General features: G+C 40.5%; 1 protein-coding gene across 3 annotated transcripts in view; it reads left to right on the forward strand.

The window, feature by feature from the left end:
* The window catches only part of TGFBR3 (transforming growth factor beta receptor 3), a 118,830-nt gene extending 95,090 nt beyond the window's left edge, over positions 1 to 23,740 (forward strand). For all 3 annotated transcript variants that reach the window (XM_086754123.1, XM_086754122.1, XM_086754124.1), the window contains 8 exons: positions 161 to 310; positions 2,117 to 2,248; positions 2,507 to 2,674; positions 5,396 to 5,695; positions 6,517 to 6,637; positions 10,676 to 10,711; positions 12,782 to 12,889; positions 19,947 to 23,740. In XM_086754123.1, the coding sequence (XP_086610249.1) occupies positions 161 to 310; positions 2,117 to 2,248; positions 2,507 to 2,674; positions 5,396 to 5,695; positions 6,517 to 6,637; positions 10,676 to 10,711; positions 12,782 to 12,889; positions 19,947 to 20,065 (1,134 nt within the window). In that variant the 3' untranslated portion in view covers positions 20,066 to 23,740. The remainder of the gene's footprint in view (positions 1 to 160; positions 311 to 2,116; positions 2,249 to 2,506; positions 2,675 to 5,395; positions 5,696 to 6,516; positions 6,638 to 10,675; positions 10,712 to 12,781; positions 12,890 to 19,946) is intronic.
* Positions 23,741 to 25,569: the final 1,829 nt, after the last annotated feature.

Genomic DNA, 25,569 nt, shown 5'->3' on the forward strand with positions numbered 1-25,569 from the left:
GTCATGTATAATAGCATTTTGAGAGTGACCTTCCCTGGATGCCAGTACAATGAACTTCACTTCCTCCTATCAGCAGTCGTGAACAGCATGCTGAGCTGCGCTGTAAGCAAGAGCCTGACACAATTGTGTTTCAGCTACTGACAAAGTGCCTTTCTTTCAGGCTAGCGGCTACTCAAGGACAGAACTCTCGCTGCTGGATCACTCTTGCAAAGCCAGGATGAATGGTACCCATTTCATTTTGGAGTCTTTGCTGAACAAATGCGGGACTCGGACAGCATATATCTTGAACAAGATTGTTTATTTTAACTCTGTGAGTATTTTACAAAGAGGAGCTGCCTTCTGCACTGCACATCATAGTGGTACAAGGAAGCCATTGTAGTTAGCTGTAGTCTTAGCAAAAAGGAGGCATCCTGATCTTTTCCTGTCTAGCTCAAACCTAGTTGCAGTTACAGTCCCTGTATTCAAGGAGGTATGAAGGCTGCACGTTGAGTGTGCTCCTGTGGTCAGATAGTATCCCAGAGCAAAAAGGAGGAGTTGGAGTTAAATACTTTTACAAAACTGCGTGGCTGCAGTTTGGGGACAATCTGTACCAGTCTCAGAGAAGTTGCACCAGGTTTCCCTGTACAGCTTTGATGTACCCATACATAAGCAGTGCTACATAGCTGTAAGGAGGAATAGGAATGAAGTTTTGCAATTGTGCAAAGCGATACCATTTAATTAATATGCTGAATTATTTTAAGTGAATTTTTTTCTTCCATAATTGTGTGTGAAAAAGGCTTTCAAAATGTGAGGAAAAGACATATCTGTGTATGCTTCTCTCTTATAATTTGGATTAATATTTGCTATCAGTTGATGTACGTGATGAAGGGACTCTTGAGTACTTCTATATGTGTGGTGATGCTAAGGAGTCCAGTTAGGTTCTAAGTGACTGCTTCCAGACTGGCTCAGCTTATGACTTTGAGTACGGTGCAGCTAATCTGAGTTGGAAAGTAATAACACGTTTCTCTTGCTGAGCTTTCCAGTACATAGAAGTAGCCTTGGCAAATGATGGAAAGCCTGTGGTCCAACCCAAACACAACTAAGGCAATCTGATCTGACCTTGCCTGGTTAAAACGATTGTATACTGGCAAGTCTGTAACACCTAACTTTAGAAACAATCCCAAACCAAGACTGTGGATAGAAACATCTCCAAACTACAGAATAGCACATGCCTGGAGCTAAATACTGTCATTGTCCCTATATTCTATTATGGCTCAAATAAAAATGGATATTTGCCTCATCTCCTTTTTCTGTCATGTCTTTTAATAGTTTTGGGTACTCATTTAAACTCCAAATCATGTATGGTGTCTTTTAGAAGTTGGGAGTATTTCTCCTAAAACATAAACACTGTGCAGTGGATTCTCAACGGTGTATATGTCACTTCTTAGCAGTTGCTCTATATCCAAGAAAACAAAGGGGAAGTTCTGGAAGGTAGGGGAGTAGCTGAGGAGCCATAAGCTGTACAGAAGCAGAGTGCAGAACACGTGAAAATAAAAATGAAAAATTTCAGATGAAGAAATGGAGAAGCGTGCAAAGGAGGGGAAAAAAGAGGGAGGGGGGAATTCAGTAAAAATTCAGAGAAAAACAAAGAAGGGAAAAATGAAGAAAGGGACATCATGTTTTTGAGTGTACATGTCTGAAAAAAAAAATGCAAATGACAGAAGACAAAATCCTTTAATGACCCTAACATTTCCAGTGATTTTTCATGAGTGCATTAAAGAAAACTGTAAGTTGCAAAAAATCACTTCAGAAAGTCATTTCTTTTTTCAGTATTGGTTATAGAAATACCAGAAATAGAATGAAAATGTTAGGCTGCTCATTCAGACAGCAGCACCCAGACTGGGTCTTTGCTGGCTTTGAGTTATGGAAAAAAAAACTAAGGGGCGTTCTCTAAATACAGCCTGCGTATCTTACATGTTCAGCACAAGGCTGTTTAAGACCTGCTTTGACCATCTGCTTAGCTGGTGTGCATCTTCTGGCCTTTGCATTGTTCTGAAGAGAGAAGAAAATAATAATTATGAAGAGAGAGTGATCAGTTATCACCTAATTTTATGCATTTGCAATACCTTTTGTGCAGATTGTCATTCAGCTGTCATCAGCAGCTGAAAGCAGCGGCATTGATGATGATGACATGGAATCAGGCGATAATGGATTTCCAGGGGATGCTGATGAGGGAGACGTTACTTTCTCCAGCTGGCCTGAGATAGCGGTACGTTACTCTCGGGTTTGCACCTGACAATAGAGAAATGCCCATTGTAATAGACACTTTACATAAATTGCATTAATTGTATAGCAATTAATTTGTCTTTTAACACGTTTCTTCTCACTTCTATTTCTTGTAACCCTGCTGAAGATTTGCACTAAGTAGATGGAACGTGAGTGGGCCTGTACTGTACACTCCAAATTTGTCCTTATTCAGCTACCACTCCTGACTCAGGATGTTATTGTATTGCTTTTTTCATTTCAGTTTAATTGCACGCTGCACCAGCCCGAGGATGACAGAGGCATGTTCTGGCCTCCCGAGCCACACATCACCAATGTGACCTTCAACATGGAGCTGTACAAAACAGATCTGTTCCTTGCTCCCTCCCAAGGACTCTTCTCTGTTGCTGAGAATGGCCCAATATATGTAGAGGTAACAAACTGAAAAAAAAGCTTTCAAACTAAGGGAAATACTTTGCAAGGCTGTGCAACTGAGCCAAATCTGTTCATGTTAGTTGAAAAGTCTCATTCTGCAGTTGCTTTGGACAGATAGGTAGGTACTTTGTTTGCAGCAGAGAACAGACACTGTGAGGTTAGAAGCAGGACAATTTTTTGGATCAAAACCAAAGGATTCCTGCAAAATGGATTAATTTAACTACAAGATAAATTGATCATTCTTGCCAAATCTGCTTTCCTGCGCAAGATGTAAAGGTGGTCTTTGAGCTCTTGCTCTGAACTGGCATTTTCCGATGAACTCTTCAGGGTTCATTTTATTGGGTAAAATGGCTGAACCTCATCTGAAAGATGTAGGCATGCAAAAAAAATTATTACAAGTATTTGTCTTCCATATGCTAGTGTCCTCTTACAAAGTTAATACAGATTCTCTCTCCGATTCACTTACAAACACCAGTTACAATCCTTTTGAATGCTATCACACAAGAGATCTAATGACTTTAGATAAATAAGACCAGCCAAGTCAACAGCCAGGTACCCTTGATTTCAGGTGCATTTTGGACCTGGTAATATTTCCATGTGTTGCTAAGTTGCTTATGAAATCTGGGGAATTTCAAACCAATGCAGTCAGTATTTCTAAAGATAGTCATGTGAACAGAATTTTACATTTTTCAAATAATGGTAGGCATGAACAAATGCAACATTGGCAATGAGGTAGTATCACCAGTTTATAGATGAGTAAATCGTGAGTGGTGAGCTATGGGCTTGTAAGACCACAAAAATGAGTGTATTGACTGAAGCAGTGCTGTGCCATGTTTCTCTTGCCCAAGTTAGCTCGTCTTTGTGAGCCCACGTTGCACATGATAAGCATAGTGGTCCATTTGACGTTGGTGCAATTTTCTTCATTGTTCCAGTGCATTGTGTCTCTTCCTCATTCTCTATCCAGTGAAAAGTACTTAAGACAGTTGAAGCAAAAAGAAAGTATGGCATGCTCAGATAAGAATATGTTTATAAAAGACACATTATTTTTCTCATTTGGATAAAAACAGCTGCTTCCTTCAGTGATCTGGGATAAGTCCCCCTGGCTTGAAGCCCTCTGGATTTGTGTGGTTCTGGAGCTGTTTATTTAGACAGATGTTCTGATTTCTGCATCACCTGTCCTGGCAGAAAGCTTTGTTTTTCTCCTTCTCCTTCTTCCACAGTGGAAAATCTGTATCAGTTTTGAAGTTCTGTGACACCATTTTTAGCTGACACAATTTGTTTGTTTGTTTCTGTTTTGCTTTTGTTATTAACAAATCTATTTTGGTTTTTTGGTCAATAAAATACTTGGGTCATAATCTGTGAGAACTATATCTCCCTTTTCCTTCTCTGCTAAAAATGTTTTTTATATTTGAGTCTTTTGGCTTTTTTTTCTTTGTTCTCTACTGTCATTTTCTTATCATATTTTGGTGTCACCTTCCTCCTGTAGTTATTTCCTAATTCCTTAAGATATCATTCATCCTTTTATTTACCCGATGGTGTTTCATGATACTGTAGTATGCCTGTCTTCCTTGCCCTAATCTCTTTTTTAACTAGTTTACAGCATCAGCTTGTTTACCTGTCAGTATCTGTGGCTTGACTTTCATTCATCTGTGTTTATTTCTGTTGTTTTAGAAGTTGATCTTTCTTGCTTAGATGCTTCAGCACATCCCTTAATCTCTAATTTGATTGCTGTTTACATAAGAGAGAGAAAATGAAATACCTTTATTTACCATACAACTGATAGCATCCAAAAATTTCAGTATAGACCATAGACCACAGGAAAATTTGGCAGACTTCCTTAAAATATACATGCAGCACATATGGATGAAGTACACTTTTAAGGCACACTTCTTCTAAGAAGGAAATTATTTATTGTGGAACTGTTTTCATCAAGCAGTGTTAATGGTTAGGCACAACACTTCTGTTGTTTATTAAAAGCAACATGCTTCATTTGTTACAAATTCCATTTACGTTTTTTTTTCCTAATTATTCTGTAGCATTTCTTGTCTGCATTCCCGTCCAGCTGAACAACATCAGTGTCCTGGAAGTTTGCAGTCTTAATTATTTTTCATAAAAGGGTATGAATTTCAGACTTACAATAAACTAAAAGGATCATTTATGGCTTTTAGGAGGCTCCCCTGCCCCCCTAGTCCAGGAATGCCACCCACACGTCAGACCATGACCTCCTTTCTCCCTCTGCATTCCTCTCCTGGCTGGGGGCGGATTCTCTGTTGTGTCTGTTGCCTTTTTTTTTTTTCTCTTCCTTTTTTTTTCATTAAAGTTTCAAGCAGATACAAAGACATGGAATTAGTAATTGTCTTCCATACAGCTCTGTTACAGTTTGTGTGTCTAAGGGAAGCAGCACCTTCTCAGGTGGCAGTCACAGTCATTAACTGTGTGTCTGATCTGGGCTGGGTTTTTCATCTGCTTTCAGAAAGATAAGGGATTGCTGTATTTATGCACAGTTACGCTGTTAAACAGCTGCTGGTTTTGAAACCACTGAGTTTTCTGTCTCAGTTTGACAGTCTACCCTTAACATTTAGCCTTCAAAATCGTTCAAATTGGAACCGGCACTGGAAAACTGCTTTAAAAATTGTTGAAAATGTTAATAAAATGTTAATTAAATGTGAACTAAAAATGTCATTCCTGAGATCTTACCATTTCTTTCTTTTTAATGCAGGTGTCTGTGACTAAAGCTGACAGATCCTTGGGCTTTGCCATTCAAACATGCTTTGTTTCCCCGTTTTCAAATCCAGATAGAATGTCTGACTACACCATTATAGAAAACATTTGTCCTAAAGATGAATCTGTTAAATTCTACAGCATTGAGAAGGTGAACTTTCCGATACCCTATGCACAGAAGGACAAAAAAAGATTTAGTTTTGTGTTTAAACCAATGTTCAACATCTCACTGCTCTTTCTTCACTGCGAGTTGACTTTGTGTACAAATAAAGACAAAGATACTCAAGGACTGCCGAAGGTCAGTAATTTATTAAAGTCTAAATTTCTGACTTAGGTGAAAATAAGATATTTCGTTCATCTGAACTTTGAAGTGAATAAACGGTTTTCTATGGAATTGATGTAATGAACATGATATCTCTAGGCTCAAGATTTTAAGAGATAAGAGTTATGATGCTGTGCATTTTGACTGCATAATTTACAGTTCCTGTTTAAATTTCATTAGGTGGTTACATGGGAAAAATAGAAATTGCTTTTTATTACGCAAGTGGTTCAGATTTATCTTTGCTAGCCATATCATATCCATCTCTTGGCACAAACAATGTTTGTTTTAATTTCCATGTGTAACATCAGATAATACTGCAATCTGATTGTTACAAAAGAGAATTGCCAAATTTTGCATTATAACTAATGGAAATGGCTGTAAATTAGTTGTTAAAGAATGTATTCTTAGAATTCGGAGTTTATTTTACTTGGGTTTATGCAGATCCCCCTTAAAATGTATTTTTTAAAAGATAATTTGCCATCGTTGATCAACGTATGTGTGGGTGACTACAGTTTTGACTACCAGATTTTTGAGAAACATTTATCCTAAAATAAGATAATTACTACCATTTAAGTTCAATGGTAACACTCTCATACAGATTAGGGGATCCTTAATGAAGGCAAAGGTTGTGACCTGAAGCACAGCTAAGAATTAACTTTGCCAGTACATTACATGGGGTTGTTTGGAGGTAAATAATAGAGGATAAAACTGATAATGAGGCAACAGGACAGCTGGCACAGCTGTCCTGGCAGACAGGTGACTCTCTGACCTCATACACACTTTTTTTCCACTCACAGTGCGTTCCTCCTGATGAAGCTTGCACCTCTCTCAATGTGGATATGATCTTGGCCATGATGCACAACAAGAAAACCTTCACCAAGCCTCTTGTTGTAATAACGCATGAAGGAAAACCAGAAGGTATGAAAATGACCTTGAACTGTTTAATAAAGCCATATGTATTATCTTGTATAACATACAGCTGCTTGAAATGAGGGAGTACTCCAAGTGTGTGGCATCATATAATCTTGTGGTGATACTGTGTTTTGTAAGGTGTTATTTGTTTAGACATTTCATCATCATGGCGGTTCATTGCCATTTTTTAACTCTCTTTATTGACCTCCGGAGATGTGGTTTTGTCAGGCATTCAGAAAGGAATACCATACTGCACAACCGTGTAGGTTTCAGAACTATGAATATAGCGGTAGCACTTCCAGCAACTTCTTGTTGCCCAAAGATCAAAGGCAGCGCTCTGCTCCTTCTGTATAATTTCTTTATTGTGCTTATAAATATATATTTAGGAATAATAGTAGTGGAATTAGGAAGTGTTGAGGACGCTAAAGCCTGATATGTTTGTAAAGCAGAGGGGTGGCCACTAGAGAGAGATTCACTAGACTGTTAAGCTATTAAGAGCAAAAGATGAGATGCACAAAGGTATTTCAGCTCCACTTTGGTGGGGCTTGTTTGATTATGTAATTTTTATGGAAAAAATCACAAGCGTGGATAGTAACTGGTTGGAGGAGTCAGAAAGGGTGAAGAGCATTATGAGATAATGCCAAACAACGTGATGAAACTGTATTCTAGCTGAAGAATATGGCCTGTGAGCTATGGGAAATAAGAACCATTTTCACAGTTTCATTTAAACTGAAAGTTTACTTAGTGAATCTCTCTGAAAATAACATCAGTCATGTTTTGATGCATTCATAGAAGAAAATGTATGTGTGGATATTTTTTGTATTAGCATGCAAGTTTGATCAGAAGCTTCAGTGACTTCACGTACACATCCGGAATTCCAGTTGTGTCCAAAGGCTGTTTGACCTTTGGAGAGCTTTTTGGGGAATGTCAAAAGGATAGGGATCAGAAGTCCTTTAACCTCTGTTGTACAGTGTATGGTTTTTAGTCTTCGAACAGTTTAAAGTACCATACAGCATTACTAGGGGACATAAGCAGCAACTGTTTGTGTTTAACTCTGCAGTAATCTTTTGGGGGTTTTTCTATGTATTTGTTATTACAGATCAAATCCACTATGAATTAAAGGCAAGTAGTTGATCTGTCAGTGTGGTACAATTAAAACTGTGTTTTGGGCCTCATTCTGCACTCTTTCTTTTTGCAAAGCTCTGATTTTTTTTTCCGTAGTGGGAAATGAGTAAATCCTGCAACTGAAGTTCAGCTTTCAATGAACAGGCTCATACTCTGAGCTCTCTTGCCCTTCCGATGTGTGGAGCATTGTGTGCGGCTTCCATCTCGGGCTCCACTCAGAATGTTGTCTTTGTCAGAGGCACAAAGTCTTAGTGTGCAAAGATGAGCTAAATTTATAAAGATTAGTTACAAGACAACAGTGTGATAGAGTATTTTGTTGCATTGTGGGTGATTTAGTCTAATTGTGAAATGTTTGGTGGAAAACTCCCCAGCATATCACAGCTTTCAGACATAATACAAAGTGGCACGTTAACAACGTAGCTTTGTTGGTATGCGGTTGTTCTGCACTGAATCAAGCAACCCCTTTCTGAAAGCCAAAAGCCATTGTTGGCCAGTATGTGAACCTCAGATTTGGAGAAGAAATTATATTGCATTACTGAACAGGAGAATTTACATCTCAGAGGTGGTGGTCTGCATTTCCTTTCATGTGAACAGGCCAGCTTTCGTTGTTGTAAACCATATTCCGTGAGTTACTGCCGTTGGATCGGCTCTCCAAGCCAAATGTAGAGGTCTCGTGCTTGGCATTTCAAAAGTCAGAACAAACTGGTCATTGCAAAGGTGTCATCTTTTATTCAGGCATAAGCTTATGACTGTCATTGACTGTAATAGAAATCACAACTGTATATCTAAATGAGACTAAGTCTTCCTGCCCTCCTGATTTCCTTAGCTATTTACAAGCTCGGTTGCCTACACCATTGCAGTAGATCCCAATGGAAGTGTCTAAAACCTAACTCCATGCTGCATTCTTTCCCTTTGCATTCCTACGTTTCACACACATGCTCTCCCTCACTTTAAGGAAAGGCACATGGATGGCTATTTAAATGCTAGAAAACACATGTTCTTCTGTTGAAATAATCTACCAATGTCATTGTTCAGGTTTTTGCTAAGTGTGGAAACTTTAGATTATTTTTCTACAGCAGAAGGAGACAGGTCATAGAAAGGAGGTCAAGTGAGCAGCTAATAAGTGCCTCTGTCTTAGGAAGGTATAGAAAATCATGATGACTTCTAAAGGCTGGCTGTTGATGTTTTTAAATTAGATGCTTTTCCTGGACCTCAAGGATTCCCACTGCTTCTGTGTTGCTCTGAGCAAACCACATACAAATACATGTAAGAACTGGATGACTGGAGAGAGTTGATAATGGGCTACACAGCCTATCATTAATTAGCAGGCTTTATATTCTCTGTAAAGAAGCCAATGACAGAATGAGCACGGAAAATTCAGCTCCGAAGGGTGGTTTGTTTGGTTTTTTTTTTTTGGCACTTGGGCTGTGCTAGTGGAGTGTTTGGACAATCTGATAGTGCCCTTACCCATGTTTGTGCTGTTCAATGCTCCTTGGTTTCAGTCCAGCCCTCCTCACAAACCTTACATCCAGTTATGTTTTTGGTGTTACGTGCACTTGATGACTTTCCAGCTTATTTGTGCATTGCACACCCACACACCCTTCTATGTTCCACCTGCTTCCTACTACTGTTCCACCTGCTTCCTACCATCCTGACAAAAGTGATCTGGAAGAGATACTTGTGTTACAACAAGTGACAGTAATGCAGTTTAAGAATAAAATGCTTTTTTTTTTGCTATTGTAGGCACATGAGTCTCAGAGCCTAATGATGTTATAAGATATTTATAGGATATTGCTGGCAGTTTAGTGCTGCCATTTGGATTTTAGAAGTTAGAAGCATAGAATACTTTAAATAAATACATTTATTTTCAGTATTTTTGAGAGACAAATTGCTATGTTTACATAACAATTAAACTCTTTTTTCAGTTGCTAAAGCTACAAAAACAAATACTGGGACACTGTCTTATCAAATCCTTTTACAGCTGTTGCACTGAACACACTCAGATATGCCGGAATTTAAATGAGATCTCTAGGTTACTGCGCAATCCAGAAGCAAACTGCAGCTAACCAAACAGGTCCTTGGGTCTGAAGCCAGAATCTCTTGCTCTTCTGCTTGAGGTGGCATTCTTGGAGAAAGATAAGAGAAGCCAGTTAAGCAAAAGAAGGGAAAATTATTCGTTTTTTAACATGTTTCCTTGTCTCTATCTGTTACATTCTGATAATGATGATCGTATTTTATATTCTTGCCAAGAACAATAGCTTTAATATAATAGCTATGATCTTTTGTTTCCTATATATAACTAAAAACCAAACGAAAACAAAACAAAAAACCACCCAACTTCCAAGACAGAATACCAAGGACGACTCAGGAAAATGTGTGAATCGGCACATATTCATGCAATTTGGACAGAGCAGTGTCTATCATGCCATAATACTGACTTTTCTTTAGAGGTGATAGCCAGTGTTTGATTTAAATTTTTTGTGTGTGTGATTTAACGTGCTGGTATCTCATGTTTGTGATTACTGAGTAGTCAGATGGATGTAATCACCTTAAAACAGCCTTTGCAATCTGTGCTCTTTAAGACCTCCGCATAGGGATAACCAGAGTTACTGTGGGCCAGACCTGATGACGTCCGGGTGGGAAAGGTTGCAGTGTACTTGCCAGCAAAATATACGATGCATGAACTATACTGTAGATATGTTCCCCTGAGGAATGATCAAGATATGAATAGATTTTTTTCTGAGCTGAGCAAGATTATTGAATTCAGGCTGGTTTTCCTGAAGTTCCTGATTTGTAAAATCTACAATTAATGTCTTTCTGTCAGATCAGATCCTAAAGGTTGCTTGCACAGTTTGTAGGCCGTATGTGGAACTCTGATTAATGTTTTGTGGTTTTTGTTTTGTTTGTTTTTTAAATTAGATCCTTCCCTTCCAAAGCCAAATGTGAGACAGCCACGTAAGTAACTCTTAAACCACTCTTTTTTTTAAGCCTTAAACTTTTGTTAGACAGTATTAGATCAATGAAGAAAATTATCTTCAAGCTTTCTGAGTGTGTGTGTGTGTTAAATTTTGGGACAGAACAGAATTCTGACTGTACTGCTGACTGAGAGATTCCCATCAGTGTTTGGAGAGAAGGACTGTGGCCTTTTGTGTATGTGAAAATCAAATTTGTGAAAATTTGTGAAAATCAACATTGAGGGTTTCAGCCTTAGCAAGTTCGTTTGGTGGTGTGTGTCTGTTATTTCCCCTTTCTGTCCTGAGGCCACCGGTTCCCAGTACCAGGGTTTCAGCAGCAGTGCCATCTTAGGGAGCTCCTGTGTCCTACTCCAAGCCTCGCTCCTACCCTTCACTGCAGCTGGCCACATCCCCAGTTACTCTGGCACCAGCACTTATGGATCATGCTCTAGATGAGATCACTGGCTTGATATGGATTATTTTCTTTTTTTTTTGTTGTCTTGGTGTAGTGAATTAACCAGGGTCAATTACTGACCCAGGAAGGGAAGAAAAGGAGAGAAGCAGCACTAGAAGACAATAATAAACAGGAAGGTGAATATCATTTGTAGCCAGAATCAGGAATGAATGAAGAAAAGGGAAGATTAGAAGAGGAAGTACAAATAAGGTTTTTTCCTCTGTTTCTGTCCCTATGTCTATGGGACGAAATGTGTTGAAAATAGCGAGGGGAATGAGAAATTATGTTTCTGCCACTTCAGCCTCCGTGTGACTTTCTCCTCTCCACTAAGTTTCCTCCTGCGAGGAGAGTACACTGGCTGGTGCCTTGTGGAAAAAACAGTTGAGTTTAGAAGAGTCTTTTCTTTTTGCATTTAAAATGGGGCCAAAGGAATTAGAAATAGTCTCATAGAATAAATGGGAGAAAAACCTCCTAAGCCACTGTCTGTCAGGTGTTGCATATGCAAACTTGGTCACGGGCACTTGGTCACTTGCCAACAGGAACTGCTGGAGAAGATATTTGTCAAAAGCAGGAAAGGGGAATAGCCCTGAGGATCTCGGGAGCTGTTGGGCTGAGGGATGTCCGCAGGGACATCTACTGGATGCAGGAACATATAAAGTGAGGGTGTTGGTTGTATTTTGAGAACTGAAATTCCACTGAAGGATACTACTGAGAAGATCCAGTCAGCTCATTTCCTGGCCAGCTTAGTCAGTAAAATGTTGTTCACTGGCCTAAGCCATTTTGTGCACTGGGAAACATTAAAAATACTGAAACTAGAAATCAGTTTTGTAAGAAGGAATTTCCCCAAATGATTGCTAAAAGAGTGTTTATTATTTTTGAGGTATTTCTAATCACCAAAAAGACAAACAAAAAAGCTGAAAGCTGCTCTGTTTGGATGGTTAACATTGGGGGGCAATACATCCAGGAACCAGACACTGTTACCCTTGAAATGGTACTACAAAAGGGCCTCTCCCCTGTATAGTGATTTGCATGTGTGTGTGGTTCTATTTTTGTGTTCTGGAATTAATTTCAGTTATTGAAAGCATTGCCAAATGTGGAAAACAATTGTTTCTATTTATGTTTTTGCTGACTTTTTGCTGGCATCTCTTCCCTTTTAACAGCAGTTCCGTTCTCCACCTAGATTTCAAACTGAACTTGCAGGAGATGTAGGGGAAAGTTTGCTTGAATGTTGAATGAAACGCTTGAATGAAAAGCGTCTTTTGCCAAAAATCTCGGCCTTTCTAAAACACATTTTTAAGATAAATGGATATTTAATTGAAAGCAAGTTATTAACAGCTAACTGAAAATGCTTAATTTTTGCAACGTTTTCCAGATTTGGGTGTGCTGAGCTGGGGTTTTGCTTTGTGATGTGGAACAGTTGGTTGGACTGAAGCCAGGCTCTGAAAGCATCAATTTTATTTCCTTGATGCAGATGTGCTAGTCTGTTCCTTAAAATGGTGCTTAATTAACTATGAATTTTTAAAAAACTTTTCCATGACAGTGTAAGGGTGGATTTTTGTAAAATGGTATTTGTCACTCAAAAGAAAAAGTCCTCATTATGTGTATTTACCTTTGTAGCTGTGTTCTACGGTCTGGACACACTGACTGTCGTGGGCATTGCCTTTGCGGCATTTGTAATTGGAGCCCTGCTAACGGGAGCGCTCTGGTTTATCTACTCTCACACAGGTAAGTTTGAGGGCTCTTACAGACCTCAGTGCAGATCATACTTCAGGACATGTGGTGTGATCTAAACTCTTGCACGGTGGGAGGAAAGGGAAGGGGAAGGGGGCCCGCAATGGCTATCCTGGCCTTTTTTTCTTGCTCTCTGTTCTTACTAGGATGTTTTCCAGCAACTCCTCTCATGAAGTTGTTGGTGTGTATCAGCGGATTGATACCCACCCTTCCCTAAAGGGAGGTGTTACGCGTTATGAACATGATTTTAAATTAGCTAAAATAATTTTAAATGCAAATCTTGAAAACTCACCTGGGACGTGAGTGAAACTGTGTATTCCTGGCTTGTACGTTATCATTAGTAGCATCTCTGTATTTCACATTTAGGTAACATTTCAGTGAATGGATCCATTTTGGTTTACATACTCCTTTGTAAAAAATGTTTTGCAGTTACTAAATTAGGCTGATGTGACTGGGAATGTGATGTGATGAGTACAAGGAGTGGGTCACACACAAAAGAATGCCGTATTTACATAGAGGTATTCTGAATATAACTAGACTTGAAAATGTTTCTTGGGCCTTGATTACATAGAATTTTTGCCCCGATTATTTATTGCTTCATTCTGCCATTATTATGTTAAATTGGTAGAAGTAGTGTGTAATCTCACTTAATTACGTCCAACCAGAAAACCAGGAATCTGCCTGAATTAGTGCAGTCTTTATGCATCGATAATATTTCAGTATCTCCTCAGAATTTTTTTCCGTACTAAACTAAACAGAAGTACAATGCTGTATTCCAAGAATGCAGTATTGTTTCGGGAGCTTTCTGTTGCATGTAATCTGCAAGATGGTACAGACAAAGACCGGACACTGATGGGGCTTTGATTTGCAGCATCTGACCTTGACTGCTTGTGGATTATGGGGTATCTTAGGATTCCTACAGCATGCTGGACGCCCAACTACTTCCAGTTTTGACCTCGCAAGACTCTACCAAGATCTCTAGGAGGTGGGGAGAATGTGAGGTCAATTACTCCAAGCTGGTGCTGCTCTGGAGCACTGGAATTCTCCCGTAGACCACTGCAGGGTTTTTTGCAGCATCTGAAACCTCATAGAAGCTATTTAAGAGAGAGAATCTGGTCCCATCGGGTCACAGCTTCTGTAAATATTATGATCAAGGAGCTTATGTTAATTTGGAAAAAAAAAAAAAACCCTGTGGATTTTTTTCCAGTTGGCAGTACAACCACTTTGTATAAGCAGTTTAATACTTCTCAATGCATCAGCTGTGTATGAAGCTTGTTTGGAATTGAGGCAAATGTGGAAAATTTAAAGGTTGTGATAACATGTATAAATAGTATAATTCTGCCTCATACTGCTGAAACATTGTGGAAGAAGAGTAAGTGCAATCTCAATGAGTAAATGTGTAAGTTAAGATGATAATTTCCAAATAGTAGCCTTTATTAACAAAAAATTTAAACAATTGTTAAATTAATATCTTTGGTCCTGCATTTGTGGAAGTTCAGTCTCTGTTCGTGTACAGAATCATCTATAGACACACATTGTGTGCCAGAGTAGTCGAGGAACACTGGGAAGCCAGCATGATAAATCCTTCAGCAACAATAGACTTGGACCAATCCCATTAAAAGAATTATGTTAACAAAGTACATCAGTCATAGTGACCACGTACAAGTAGTGGACAGGGCAGCTGCTCTGGCTTTGTGTTTGAGAGATGAAAATGAGTGGAGAAAAAGGCCAGACAAAAAGTAATAAGTGAGAAGAAAAGCAAAGAAGGGGACGTTGTAACTCATCAGATTAGAGAATCACAGAAATGGTAAAAAATATCTAGGAAGCTATCTGGTTCAGATTTTCAAAAGTTTATGAAAGTCAACCTATGTTCTTGTGCACATAATTTTCCTGTGCATAGTGTCTTGTATCTACAAAGAACAACTTGCAGCAGAGTGCAGTGGAGGCTCTGGCAAGGACGATCTCTTAGAGGACAACTGCTGAGGCAGACAAGATAATCTAGCTGCAGTGGAAACATTTTAGTGCTGGCTGCAGACTTCTGTTAAAAGAAGGAGGGAAGGGTGGGAAAAAGAATCTAAATTTCATGTGTAGAGTGGCTGTCTCTTGCCATTAGAGAATTCATGGCTTGCTGAATTGTGTTGTGAAATCCCATCTTTTGTTGTAAGTAGCAGTGGGTTTCTAACACATGATTTAGACCAAAGATTGGAAAATGTGAGTTCATTCTAAAACTGGATTTTGGTGATATGCAGAGCATGGACAAAAGCTACTGCTGATGGAGAATGACAACTTGGGATGTGTGAAGTAAGGTATTTTTGTTGCTGTAGTGCTATATGCAATACAGCAAAAGGCCACCTTTTGGCCGGTAGTAAGAAGGTTTGCTGATATAATTTTGTCAGTATGTCTCTACTGGCAGGCCCATTCCAGCATGGAGCAACCTTGACATTTTGTTCATCTTTATAGGCTGTTAACATTAAAACCTCAAACAATTGATAGCAGAAAAGAACCACAAAATAAGTATAATGTAATCTCCAAATATTGAACAAGGATTGTTGTGTTGAGTTTTTTTTCATGTACGGCTTTTGCTCCTTTCGGTCATGAAAAATTTCTGCCAAAGCATAAAAATTGTGCTTTAGAATACTCTAGATTCTCTGAAACAATTGAACATGGAGTACAGATGCCGTAAGATGTTTGATGTTAAGGGGTTGATGGACGGACCACTCAGTGGATAAGGAGTTGGCTGGTTGGCTGCACTCAGAGAGTGGTGGTCAATGGCTCGATGTCCAAGTGGAGACTGGTCATGAGTGGCGTCCCTCAGGGCCCCATGTTGGGTCCAGCCCTGTTCAACATCTTTGTCAGCGACATGGACAGTGGGATAGAGTGTACCCTCAGCAAGTTCACTGATGACACCAAGCTGTGTGGTGCCGTCGACACACTGGAAGGGAGGTATGCCATCCAGAGGGACCTTGACAGGCTGGAGAGGTGGGCCCGTGCCAACCTCATGAAGTTCAACCAGGCCAAGTGTAAGGTCCTGCACCTGGGTCATGGCAATCCCAGGCACAAATACAGGCTGAGCGGAGAATGGATTGAGACCCGCCCTTGGGAGTGCTGGTGGACGAGAAGCTCAACATGAGCCATCAATGTGCACTTGCAGCCCAGAAGTCCAGCTGCATCCTGGGCTGCATCAAGAGGAGCATGGCCAGCAGGTCGAGGGAGGTGATTCTCCCCCTCTACTCTGCCCTGGTGAGACCCCACCTGAGTACTGTGTCCAGCTCTGGAGCCCCCAACATAAGAAGGACATGGACCAGCTGGAGAAGGTCCAGAGGAGGGCCACGAAGATGATAAGAGGGCTGGAACACCTCTCCTATGAGCACAGGCTGAGAGAGTTGGGGCTGTTCAGCCTGGAGAAGAGGAGGCTCCAGGGAGACCTTATAGCGGTCTTCCAGTACCTCAAGGGGGCCTGCAAGAAAGATGGGGAGAAGCTGTTCAGTAGGGCCTGTTGTGATAGGATGAGGGGTAATGGTTTTAAAATAGAGGGAGGCAGATTAGATTGGATATTAGGAAAAAAATTTTTACAATGCGAGTTGTAGAACACTGGAGCAGCATATCTATCAGTGTAATATCTGTCTTAACAGGGATAATTGTCTATGGTTAGGAAGGGAAGTGCACGTCTGATTAGTTAATGAGACTGCTAAACCAAGTAAACGGTTACAGAGAACATCAGTTGCTTCATTCTCTTAGAAAGTGTGCTTTCCTTTTCCAGGCAGTGTTGCAAGTTACGAGGATAAAATGTTCCAAAATCTGAGAAGTTAAAAGCGTCCCTCCTCCCCCACTTTTCCCTTTTTTATGGGATCTGATTTAAAATAAACTGACATAGCAACCAATTATATTTGGCAAATGGAGATAGAAAAGCAAACATTCAGACTTCCTGGACAGGGAGTACAGCTGGCAGCTTTCCTAAGTGTGAATAATAAAGCGCATGTTGTCTCATTCAGCTGGGTAAAAGCTTGTTTACTGTCAATAGAGGAGACATGTCCATTTTGAGCAGTTCTCCTTCAGCAACACAGCAACATGAGATACATGAAGCTGTTTACATTAAAAAGACAAATGAGGAATGCCTCTTCAGTGATAGTTTACATTTCTTTACATCCTTTTCATGAATATTCTTTAAAAAAAACTTCACTACAGATTAGCTAGGTGTCAAGGAAATAAAATACAGGAAAAATCAGCCAGTCCAAATGTAGCTGCTAGCCTGTGCTCATAACGTCAGTGTGATTTGGATATTTTTTTTCCTTGGGGACATTGAGATCTTGTTATTGTTCAACAAGTGATCATGGTGTATCAGAGCTGCTGGTCATGCCCTAGAAGTGCGGTGCTGCAGAGACAGTTGAATTGCAACGGAGGGAAGGGTGCTCCCATCCCAGACCAAAGGGAAGGTGCCTCCTAAGATGCTTTTCCGAGGAGCAGAGCGAGCTGTTGGGCTCGCATGGGGACTCTGGCACTGCGCTCCTCGCTTTGCCACAAAGAAAAACAGCATGTGTTTTGCTTATAAATGAATTTATGGTTAAATGCATACGGATTGTATTGACATGCCGAGGCTGACGCAAAGCTGTGTGCAATCATGTGGTTTGTAAAATGGGTGACAGCGGAGCTGCAAGGAGAGCCGGCGGGAGGGCGCGGGGGCCAGGGGCCCCGCTGGGGGAGCTGCCGCCATTCCTCTGCGCGGCCGTGGCAGCTTCTCCTCCTGCTGCCGGGGTAGGGGTTCACCGGCTTGCTGTTCTCTGATGTTTGCGTTCGCTTGTTTTGTTTTAATGAAAGGGAGTTTGCTTATCACTGGCTTAATAAATATATCCTGGAGTACAAAGGAAGGAAGACTTGTACACAAACAACTGGAGGAGAAGGGAGCAAGTCAGGAGGGGAAAACATCCTAACAAGGCTGATGAAAGCTTTTATAGCAGGGTGATACAGACATTGATATGATACAGTTTGTTCTGGTGACTTCCAAGGCTGTTTCCAATGCAAATTAGAGCTGAAACTCAGTTTATTTGCAAGATGACTGGGAGTAGATTCTGACCTGCTTCATGTGAGCAGAAATCCGCTGCTCATGGACGAGCTACGTAGTTGTTTCTTTCACTGGGAAAAACAGAATCAAAATCTGCTCATAAAAGTAAATGCTGGACTTAGTGCTGAATTCAAGAGCATGATCCTGACCCTCTTTTTAATCGTTTCATTGGCCTCCTGGGCGATGTGGTTTAGTGGTTTAGTTTGTTGTTTTTCTGTCCTGTCCCATCCCTTCTTTCCACCCCATTCCTAAACCAGTGGGGTGTAAGGCAAGAGCTGTGCGTTGTGGGGCCTTACGTGCACTTACAGCTGCGGCTGTGGCGCAAGCTAGCAGTGAACCCACTGGTTTCCATTGCAAAGAGCACTTGCAGCCTCTGCTGTGAGAAACCCTCAGACCTCTCGTGTTTGTAGCAGACCTCTGCATACTGAGCAGCCTGCAGAAGGACGTTTTCTGGCCCGAGACACAAAGCGTTAAAGGCATGCTTCCGCCACCGCTGCATTCCGAAGAGCTCGTGGCTCTGGCAGCTGGGCAGCAGCACGCGGGCATGGGGATGTGCCAGAGAGCTCCTGCGGGAGGAAGCTGGCTCGTCTCTGCTCCGTAACCCTCTGGATACAGGCTGTGCCTCCAGCCTTCAACCTGTCACTGAAGCAATCACTGCGGAACGGGAGCTCTACCAAATCCTGAGCAAGCAGGAAAAATTGGGCTCTGCAAACCTGGCCCATGGCATCAGGTTTCGGATAACCTAGGGCAACATGAAGCAGGAGATCTGTATCACTATAAACTCATGAGGCAGGAGATGTACCAGCCTTTGATTTTTTTCCCAGTTGTTCCTGCTCATAATCCAGCAAAACATTTCCGTCTTTCTCCTTTGCTGGGAAAGCAACCGTGCTGGTGCTGGCTGCCACGGTTGGTCTGCAGCTTAAGCAGCAGCCGTCTGTCCGTCCATGTTACTGTGCTGAGATCGCAGGTTCACATTCCAAGAGATGAGCTCAAGGGAGGGGGCTGCTACAGTGTGCGTTACGTAAACTTCGTCTTGCCATCTGTTTTGAAGAGACTATTTTGTAATATTGCTAAGGTTGCAGATTTGAGCACTCTAACTTAAAAAATGCCACAGTTACGATTTCCTACATGGCCGCATTATGATCTTTTTGGGCATTTACGTAACAGCGCAATTTTTACTTCTGTGCTGGTTGAGAGCTGGATTTTTTTTCTGTATGATCCCAGCCACAGGTGCAGAAGGGGTGTGAGGAAAGCAGACAAAAATCTAGGTTTTATCAGGAGCCATAAATCTGACTTTAACTCGTAGTGTTTGATTTGGCAATCCACATAACAAAGGGCTTTTAATTTATCGTCAATAAAAAATTAACAAGAAATGGTGAGACTTGTTCTCAGTACAGATAAGTGCTACACATACTGTGGTAGCGCTGTAGGGGACCTTGCCGCATGTTATATTGAGAGTAAATCAAGTCAAGCTTGCAGAGTAGCCTGTTTTTCTGCATGAAGAAAACTGGCCATGTCTCAGGATGTGTGGTATCCAGCTGATTGAAGAACATTGTCTCCAGCTCCACTTGTAGTAAATATGCTGCTCTGTAAAGTGACATTAAACCTAAAGCCTACATTTCATTGGCTTTTTTCCATAAAACAGCAAAGCTATGAAGTGGTCTGAGTCATGTAACAGGACCCATTTGAGTGACAGCTGACAGCAGAAGGTGGACAGTGTCTAACCTGGCAGTTTCTATCAGCTGCTTTTAAAATGCTTAAGAAAACAACAGTATTATTTTCCCATGTGCATAGCAATTCTAAGGTGGTAAAGTCCAGTAACATTTTTAGCAGTACTCTGTTTGAGGTCTGTCACCCAAGCTATTCATTGCATGGAAATACAAACCACTGGAAGGGGAAGACTGGGAAGGAATGGATTATTGTTTTCTGTGACAACTAACATTTTCAATTTCCCTTCTCCCAACCCCAATTTTTCTCTCTCCTTTCCGTCAGGGGAAACAGCAGGAAGACAGCAGGTCCCTACGTCCCCACCAGCCTCTGAGAACAGCAGTGCAGCGCACAGCATTGGCAGCACGCAGAGCACCCCCTGTTCTAGTAGCAGTGCCACCTAACTGCAGGGGAACACAGCTGAGGAGCAGCATAGGAGTGCATAGGTTCAAAGGACTGTGTGTGGACATCAGCTGTTTAAAGTTAAGATTGGTTTGTTGCTTTTGAAGAAAATGAGGAGGGATTTTTCTACAGGAAGGAAAAAAAAAAAAAGACTGAATTCTTTTTAAGGGGGGAAGCCACTGTGTGTGTGAGTGTGTATATATGCACACAATGCATGGGTAAACACAGCCTGTTGGATCTTCTATAGCATGTTATGCTACATGTGACAAAGCTACTAATTTTACAGTACTGCAACCTGCTCTAGGGGTCCGTGGGCCCTCAATGTGAAATCTATGCCAGTTTGGAAAAATGCTGCTTTGTCTATACAACTTTTCTTTCCCTAAACCTTCTCATTGATACAAGGTATTCACAAAGGGAATTCAACAAGATAAGCAGAACAAAGATTATCTTAGGTCAAAGGATTTTTATTTGTCGAAGCAAGAAAACCTCAAGGTCTTTGGTTAATAACATTTTATTACTTCAGCTATGTTTAGCCACTTTTGAATAACCTTTGTTTTGTTATGCTTGCCGCTACAGTATCTCATGTGCTTTCCTGTCATGTTTGCAGCTTCAGGTTTGTTCCAGATATTTTTGTTTTAATATGCATCAGTTTGCTAATTGAGAAGAGCACACTCTAACATTCCCTTTCTTGTTCTCTGGGCCAAAGCTCTTTAATAAGAGATTTTTTTTTTAATCTACTATACCAAATACAGGCACACACAAACGTTAAGACAAATAACGTTCTTGTGCACTAACTTAGATGTGTGTGTACCTTTAATGGCAATGGCTTTATGCAAATAGATGTATACCTAAGTGTACAGAGCCTAACTTACCACTTTAACAACTGGGAAATTAGCTCAGTGTTCCTTCCATACGTAAAATATATCATGCACATATATATATATATGTTCTAAAAAAATAAAGCAACTATCTCTTAAGTTTATAATAGGTAGACAGAGGAGATTAAAAAGGTGATTTGGTTCTCATCCTTTAGCTAGCTCAAATTCCCTTTGAAATCAGAGATGGTTTTGAGGGCACAAAGAAAGTACTGTAGGGCCTGTTGTTTGTGCAGAATAGTACCTGTCAAAATGAAGCTCTTAAGATAGTTGTGTAATTGTGTCAAACTGTTGTATCAACATAGTGATTGGATAGTCCCAAAGCAGTGTCAGAACATGGAAATGGCAGAAAGGTACTAATTGGCACAGTATTTTTTAGTGTCATTGGCATATCTTGACCTTCCAAGGCGATGCCAAATGAAAACTAAAAACGACATTTTTAATGTGTAATCGTTTGACTTTTAAGTTGCCACTTTGTAATGTGTTCTACTGATCCTTCTACATTGAGGGAAAAATGAGCATTGTTTTCCTCTAAAAACGAGATAAGTAACTTTCATTCATTTTAGTGGAGGTTACCTGTGTTCTGCAAGAGGAGAAGGGAATTCATTACACTAGAGTGATAGTCTGCTCTGAAGTCTGAGCTGCAGGTTTCTTTTGCTGATTCTACACTTGCGCCTTGCTGATGCCAGATGGTCGAAGTGCAAGATACGCAATAGATGTAAGTGCCCAGGATCAGGTGGAATATTACTCACTTTAAATCAAATCTGTTACTAATCCTGCAAACGGTTGTGCATATGAGTAACTACGCGCCTCGTCCTTTCTAGTACAAGCCCGTGCTCAGCTCTACACATTATAGCTATTCTCAGAGTCCATGCAGATAGTCAGTGTACAGAGTTACATGTGCAAGAAGTGTTTTATGTTACCAGGCCAAGAGTAGTCCTGGTAACATCAACAGGGCTGTCACATCAGCGTAGTTATCCCCATGCGTAAGGGTATGCAGGATTGGCTCTGTTACGAGGTGTCGGGAGGATGAATGTGCTACCTGTGTGGTTGAAAAGAAAGCGCTTTGCCTAACCTTCAGCAGAATGTATTGTATAAGCATATTCTATGTGTAAAGTCTTTAAAGATGTCTTCAAAGAAGACTAGAGTCTTTAAGTTCAATCATAGCTATATTTTACTACATTAAATTTCTGTATAAAGATATATTTAAATGTTTTAGATAAATGTAAGTTACTCTATATGAAATGTTTAATTTCAATTACTGTGAAATTTACGTATTTTGTAAAATCTTTGCCCTGTTTTAACCCTTTCCTTCCTCAGATATTTTATTAAGTAGTTTCTCATAGGAAGTATTAGATTTGGTTGTTGGGATGGACAGGTTGAAAACTTTCATGTAAAATAGATAATTGTATATTTTTGAGAAACATGCTGCATTATCAATGTTTTTTTAATGAAAAATTTACTCTAATTTTAAAATAATTTACAGATTTATATTTACCGTTGGATAAACCAAAACTATATAAAGATCAAAGATTTGATTTGTTGACTTGTATTTGAAATACAATTTAAATTTACTGAACTTGGTGTCCTCAGCTATTTAATTGAGAAATTTTAATCAATCTGAATTGTCTTTTGGAGGTTACCAAAACTATATGTAGTTACTTAGCAGATGGAACAGCCGTTTCTGCTTCAGAGAGAGAGAGAGAGAGAACCAAACCCGGGCATTCCCAGTTAATAGCTTTATTACAAGAATGTACAGTACTTTCCAGCAGCTGTTAAGCTGCCTGCAGTTCAGAGTACTGATACACCTATAAGCTCTACTTTTATAGCAGCCATTCGTCTCTACTGCAAGTCTGTGTGGTGTGGCAGGCTCCTGAATGCGTAACCGCAAAGCCACTGGTTCCCACCTCTGTCAAACCTGGTCTCGCCGTGCTGGACTTCATATGGCAGATACTCGTGGGGTGCGGAAGGCCAGCAAGACCCTCCTGTCCCAGCGGAGGGCTTTAAAGCGGGGCTTCGGAGGAGTGGACTCGGTGATAAATTTTGGTGTGATGGAATAGACTGTGAAGGAACTTCTTACATAAGAATGGGAGGATTGGGCTTAAAAGGGACAACTTCTGTCTGTAAAAGCTTTAGTAACGTACTTAAACTCCAAAGCAGACTGCTCGTTATGTCATGCGTCGTCTAATCACTAACTAACCTGTTACAGCGTTTGGTTTTAGACATCACTATATTCATGTTTCAAGAAGTCAGATCTTTCTGTGTTGGGCTATTTTTGTAGCATTTTCCACATGGGAATGGATTTTGCAAAATGTCTGTAGATGTTGATGATTGTAACCTTCCCCCTGCCCTTTTCTAACCATTTCTTTCCTGTATGTACTGTTCTTTTTGTTATGTTTATCTACCTCATGCTTCACAAGAAGACTGTACTGTTGGTTGTGCTGACAGCCCTTCATGTGAGGTGACTGTTCTGCCCTGTTGTTTGTGATTTGTGGGGATGTACATAGCATTATCAGGTCCTCACTGCCATGTTCCGACCAATTCCAAACACAATATTCTCACCTTTGAATAAATAAGTACATTTCTTTAAGATCTAAATGCCAAATGGTTTTTCAAATCAAAGAATGGGAGAAATTTGCTTGCTAATACCTGTGGCCAGTCTGAACACCCCATTTGTATTTCATATTACATTCAGTATTTCAGAGACTTGTGGAAATGCATAGTTGTACAGTTTTGATAACCACAGTGTCATGTCATCTTAGTCTCTTGTGCATAATAAAGTATATATCAATTTATTACTAATTGATGCAGTGATTCATTTATTTGAAGTTGTGCAGAGCCAACACCAGTAGATCAAGTTCTGTCTCAGTGCTGTGTCCTTGTGTCCCATAAACGTCAGTGGGAATTGTGTGTGTTAAGGCAGGATCTTATTTTGTGTGACCACCTCCATTTTCTCTGTTCTGTGTTCTTTTATCTTTAGTTGGCTTCTCAGTATTGTGGCTTCTTGCAGAAACCAGTAGATATATGTAGTTAAATGCTGCTGTTCCTCACTCTGATTTGAAGTCTAAAGCTCTGATCCTGCAGGAGTTTAGCTGTTGCAATGCTAAGACTCAGACTTAGTCCCATCCTGCACAAAGCCTGGCTTGAGCGCTGTCAAGCCGAAGGGTCTGCTGTTGGTCCTCTGGCTGAAGCAGCAGGGCTCCGTTGGGCTCTCGTACCCTTCACTGCAAGTACACTGGAGACGCGTGAGCAAGGCCAAGATGTGTTTACATTACTGAAGGGTCTTCCTGTGCTAGAGCAGATAACTTGGCCACGTATCAGCAGGGCAAGGATTTGGGTGTTTACTGTCCTGCTTATTGCTTTTTTTTTCCTGTATTTCATGTGCAAAAATATTCTTTATGGGCACTCTGGGGGAGCCAACCCAGGGCTATTTCCCTGGGCTATTCAAAGGTTGTGGTTATTAACACAGAACAGAGAGTTGCTGAAGAAAGGGATCTAAAATGTTTAATGATCACTTCTAAATATTAAGATTCCTTCAGTACAGAAAAGGCTGTTAATGAGAAGCAGTTGTAAGCTTACATGCTGCCCATGACTTACAGCTCACAGAGGTGCAATGGATTTACTGCTTCACAACAACCGTATTTCACTTTCTGCATTGAGACAATTTTTTTTCCTTTGGAAATGAGCTCCATAGAGCTGACTCGCAGTGTAAAGATACCGGAGCTGTTCTTCACCTTCAGGATTTGTATTTTGACTGAAACATGGTGTGAAAGCATGATCAGTGTCTTGTATGAGGAATCAATTTTAAAATGTGATTATTAGCTGACAAATTGTGATATATTTTTGGACATTAAGAAGTCAGAGTCTTACCGTATTACAGACGAAGCATCAATGTTGTGTGTCTTTGTTTCTGCCAGGCATTTGTGAGTGAAGCAAACATTTTGGAGAGTCAAAAAATACCAAGTGCCAGTTTCAGGAAAAACACAGTCCAGAGCTCTTCTATTTCGAACAGAATTAAATTTATCACAGTGTTCCCTTCAAGACAATATAAAAGGAAAAGGAGCCAATATTTTGGTACATTTTCACAGCTGTCACTTTGTAATTGTAAAACAGATATTTATGAGGCTGGAAGTCTGTTTGCAGCTTGGTTTTTGTCCGGTATTCCCAGATCTCCAGCCCTAGACCCACCCTTGCAGACTTGTGTGCATTTAGACTGTTTGAATTCTTTGCATAAGAAAGATCAAATTACATCACTTCACCTACCCAGCGAAGGTTACAGCTTAAATTACATTTTCATAGTCTCTCATTTGCTAGCAGCCTTCAGGGACTCACTGCAACCCGTGCAGAAGGTGATGTGCGCCGAGGCGGCTCCAGGCCTGCTGTGCAGCCAGTCTCGCGCGCCTGGCATTCGGTGCTGTGCTGCACCGCAGTTTTGCTGTGTCCAGGAAAAGTATAACGAGGAGTTGGTTTGCAGATACTTGAGGAAGAAAAGCAGCACGAAAGTGTTACTCTTGCACTTTTTTAAAATGACAATTTTTTTTCCGTCCAGTTATTTTGGCATGCATATCTGAAGAACTGGTTAAAAAATATTTGGATGGAGCATCTTTTTTGCTCTGCTGTTACTATAAACT

The sequence above is a fragment of the Chlamydotis macqueenii genome, chromosome 8 (assembly GCF_036417535.1).
Source record: "Chlamydotis macqueenii isolate bChlMac1 chromosome 8, bChlMac1.mat, whole genome shotgun sequence".
Lineage (NCBI taxonomy): Eukaryota > Metazoa > Chordata > Aves > Otidiformes > Otididae > Chlamydotis > Chlamydotis macqueenii.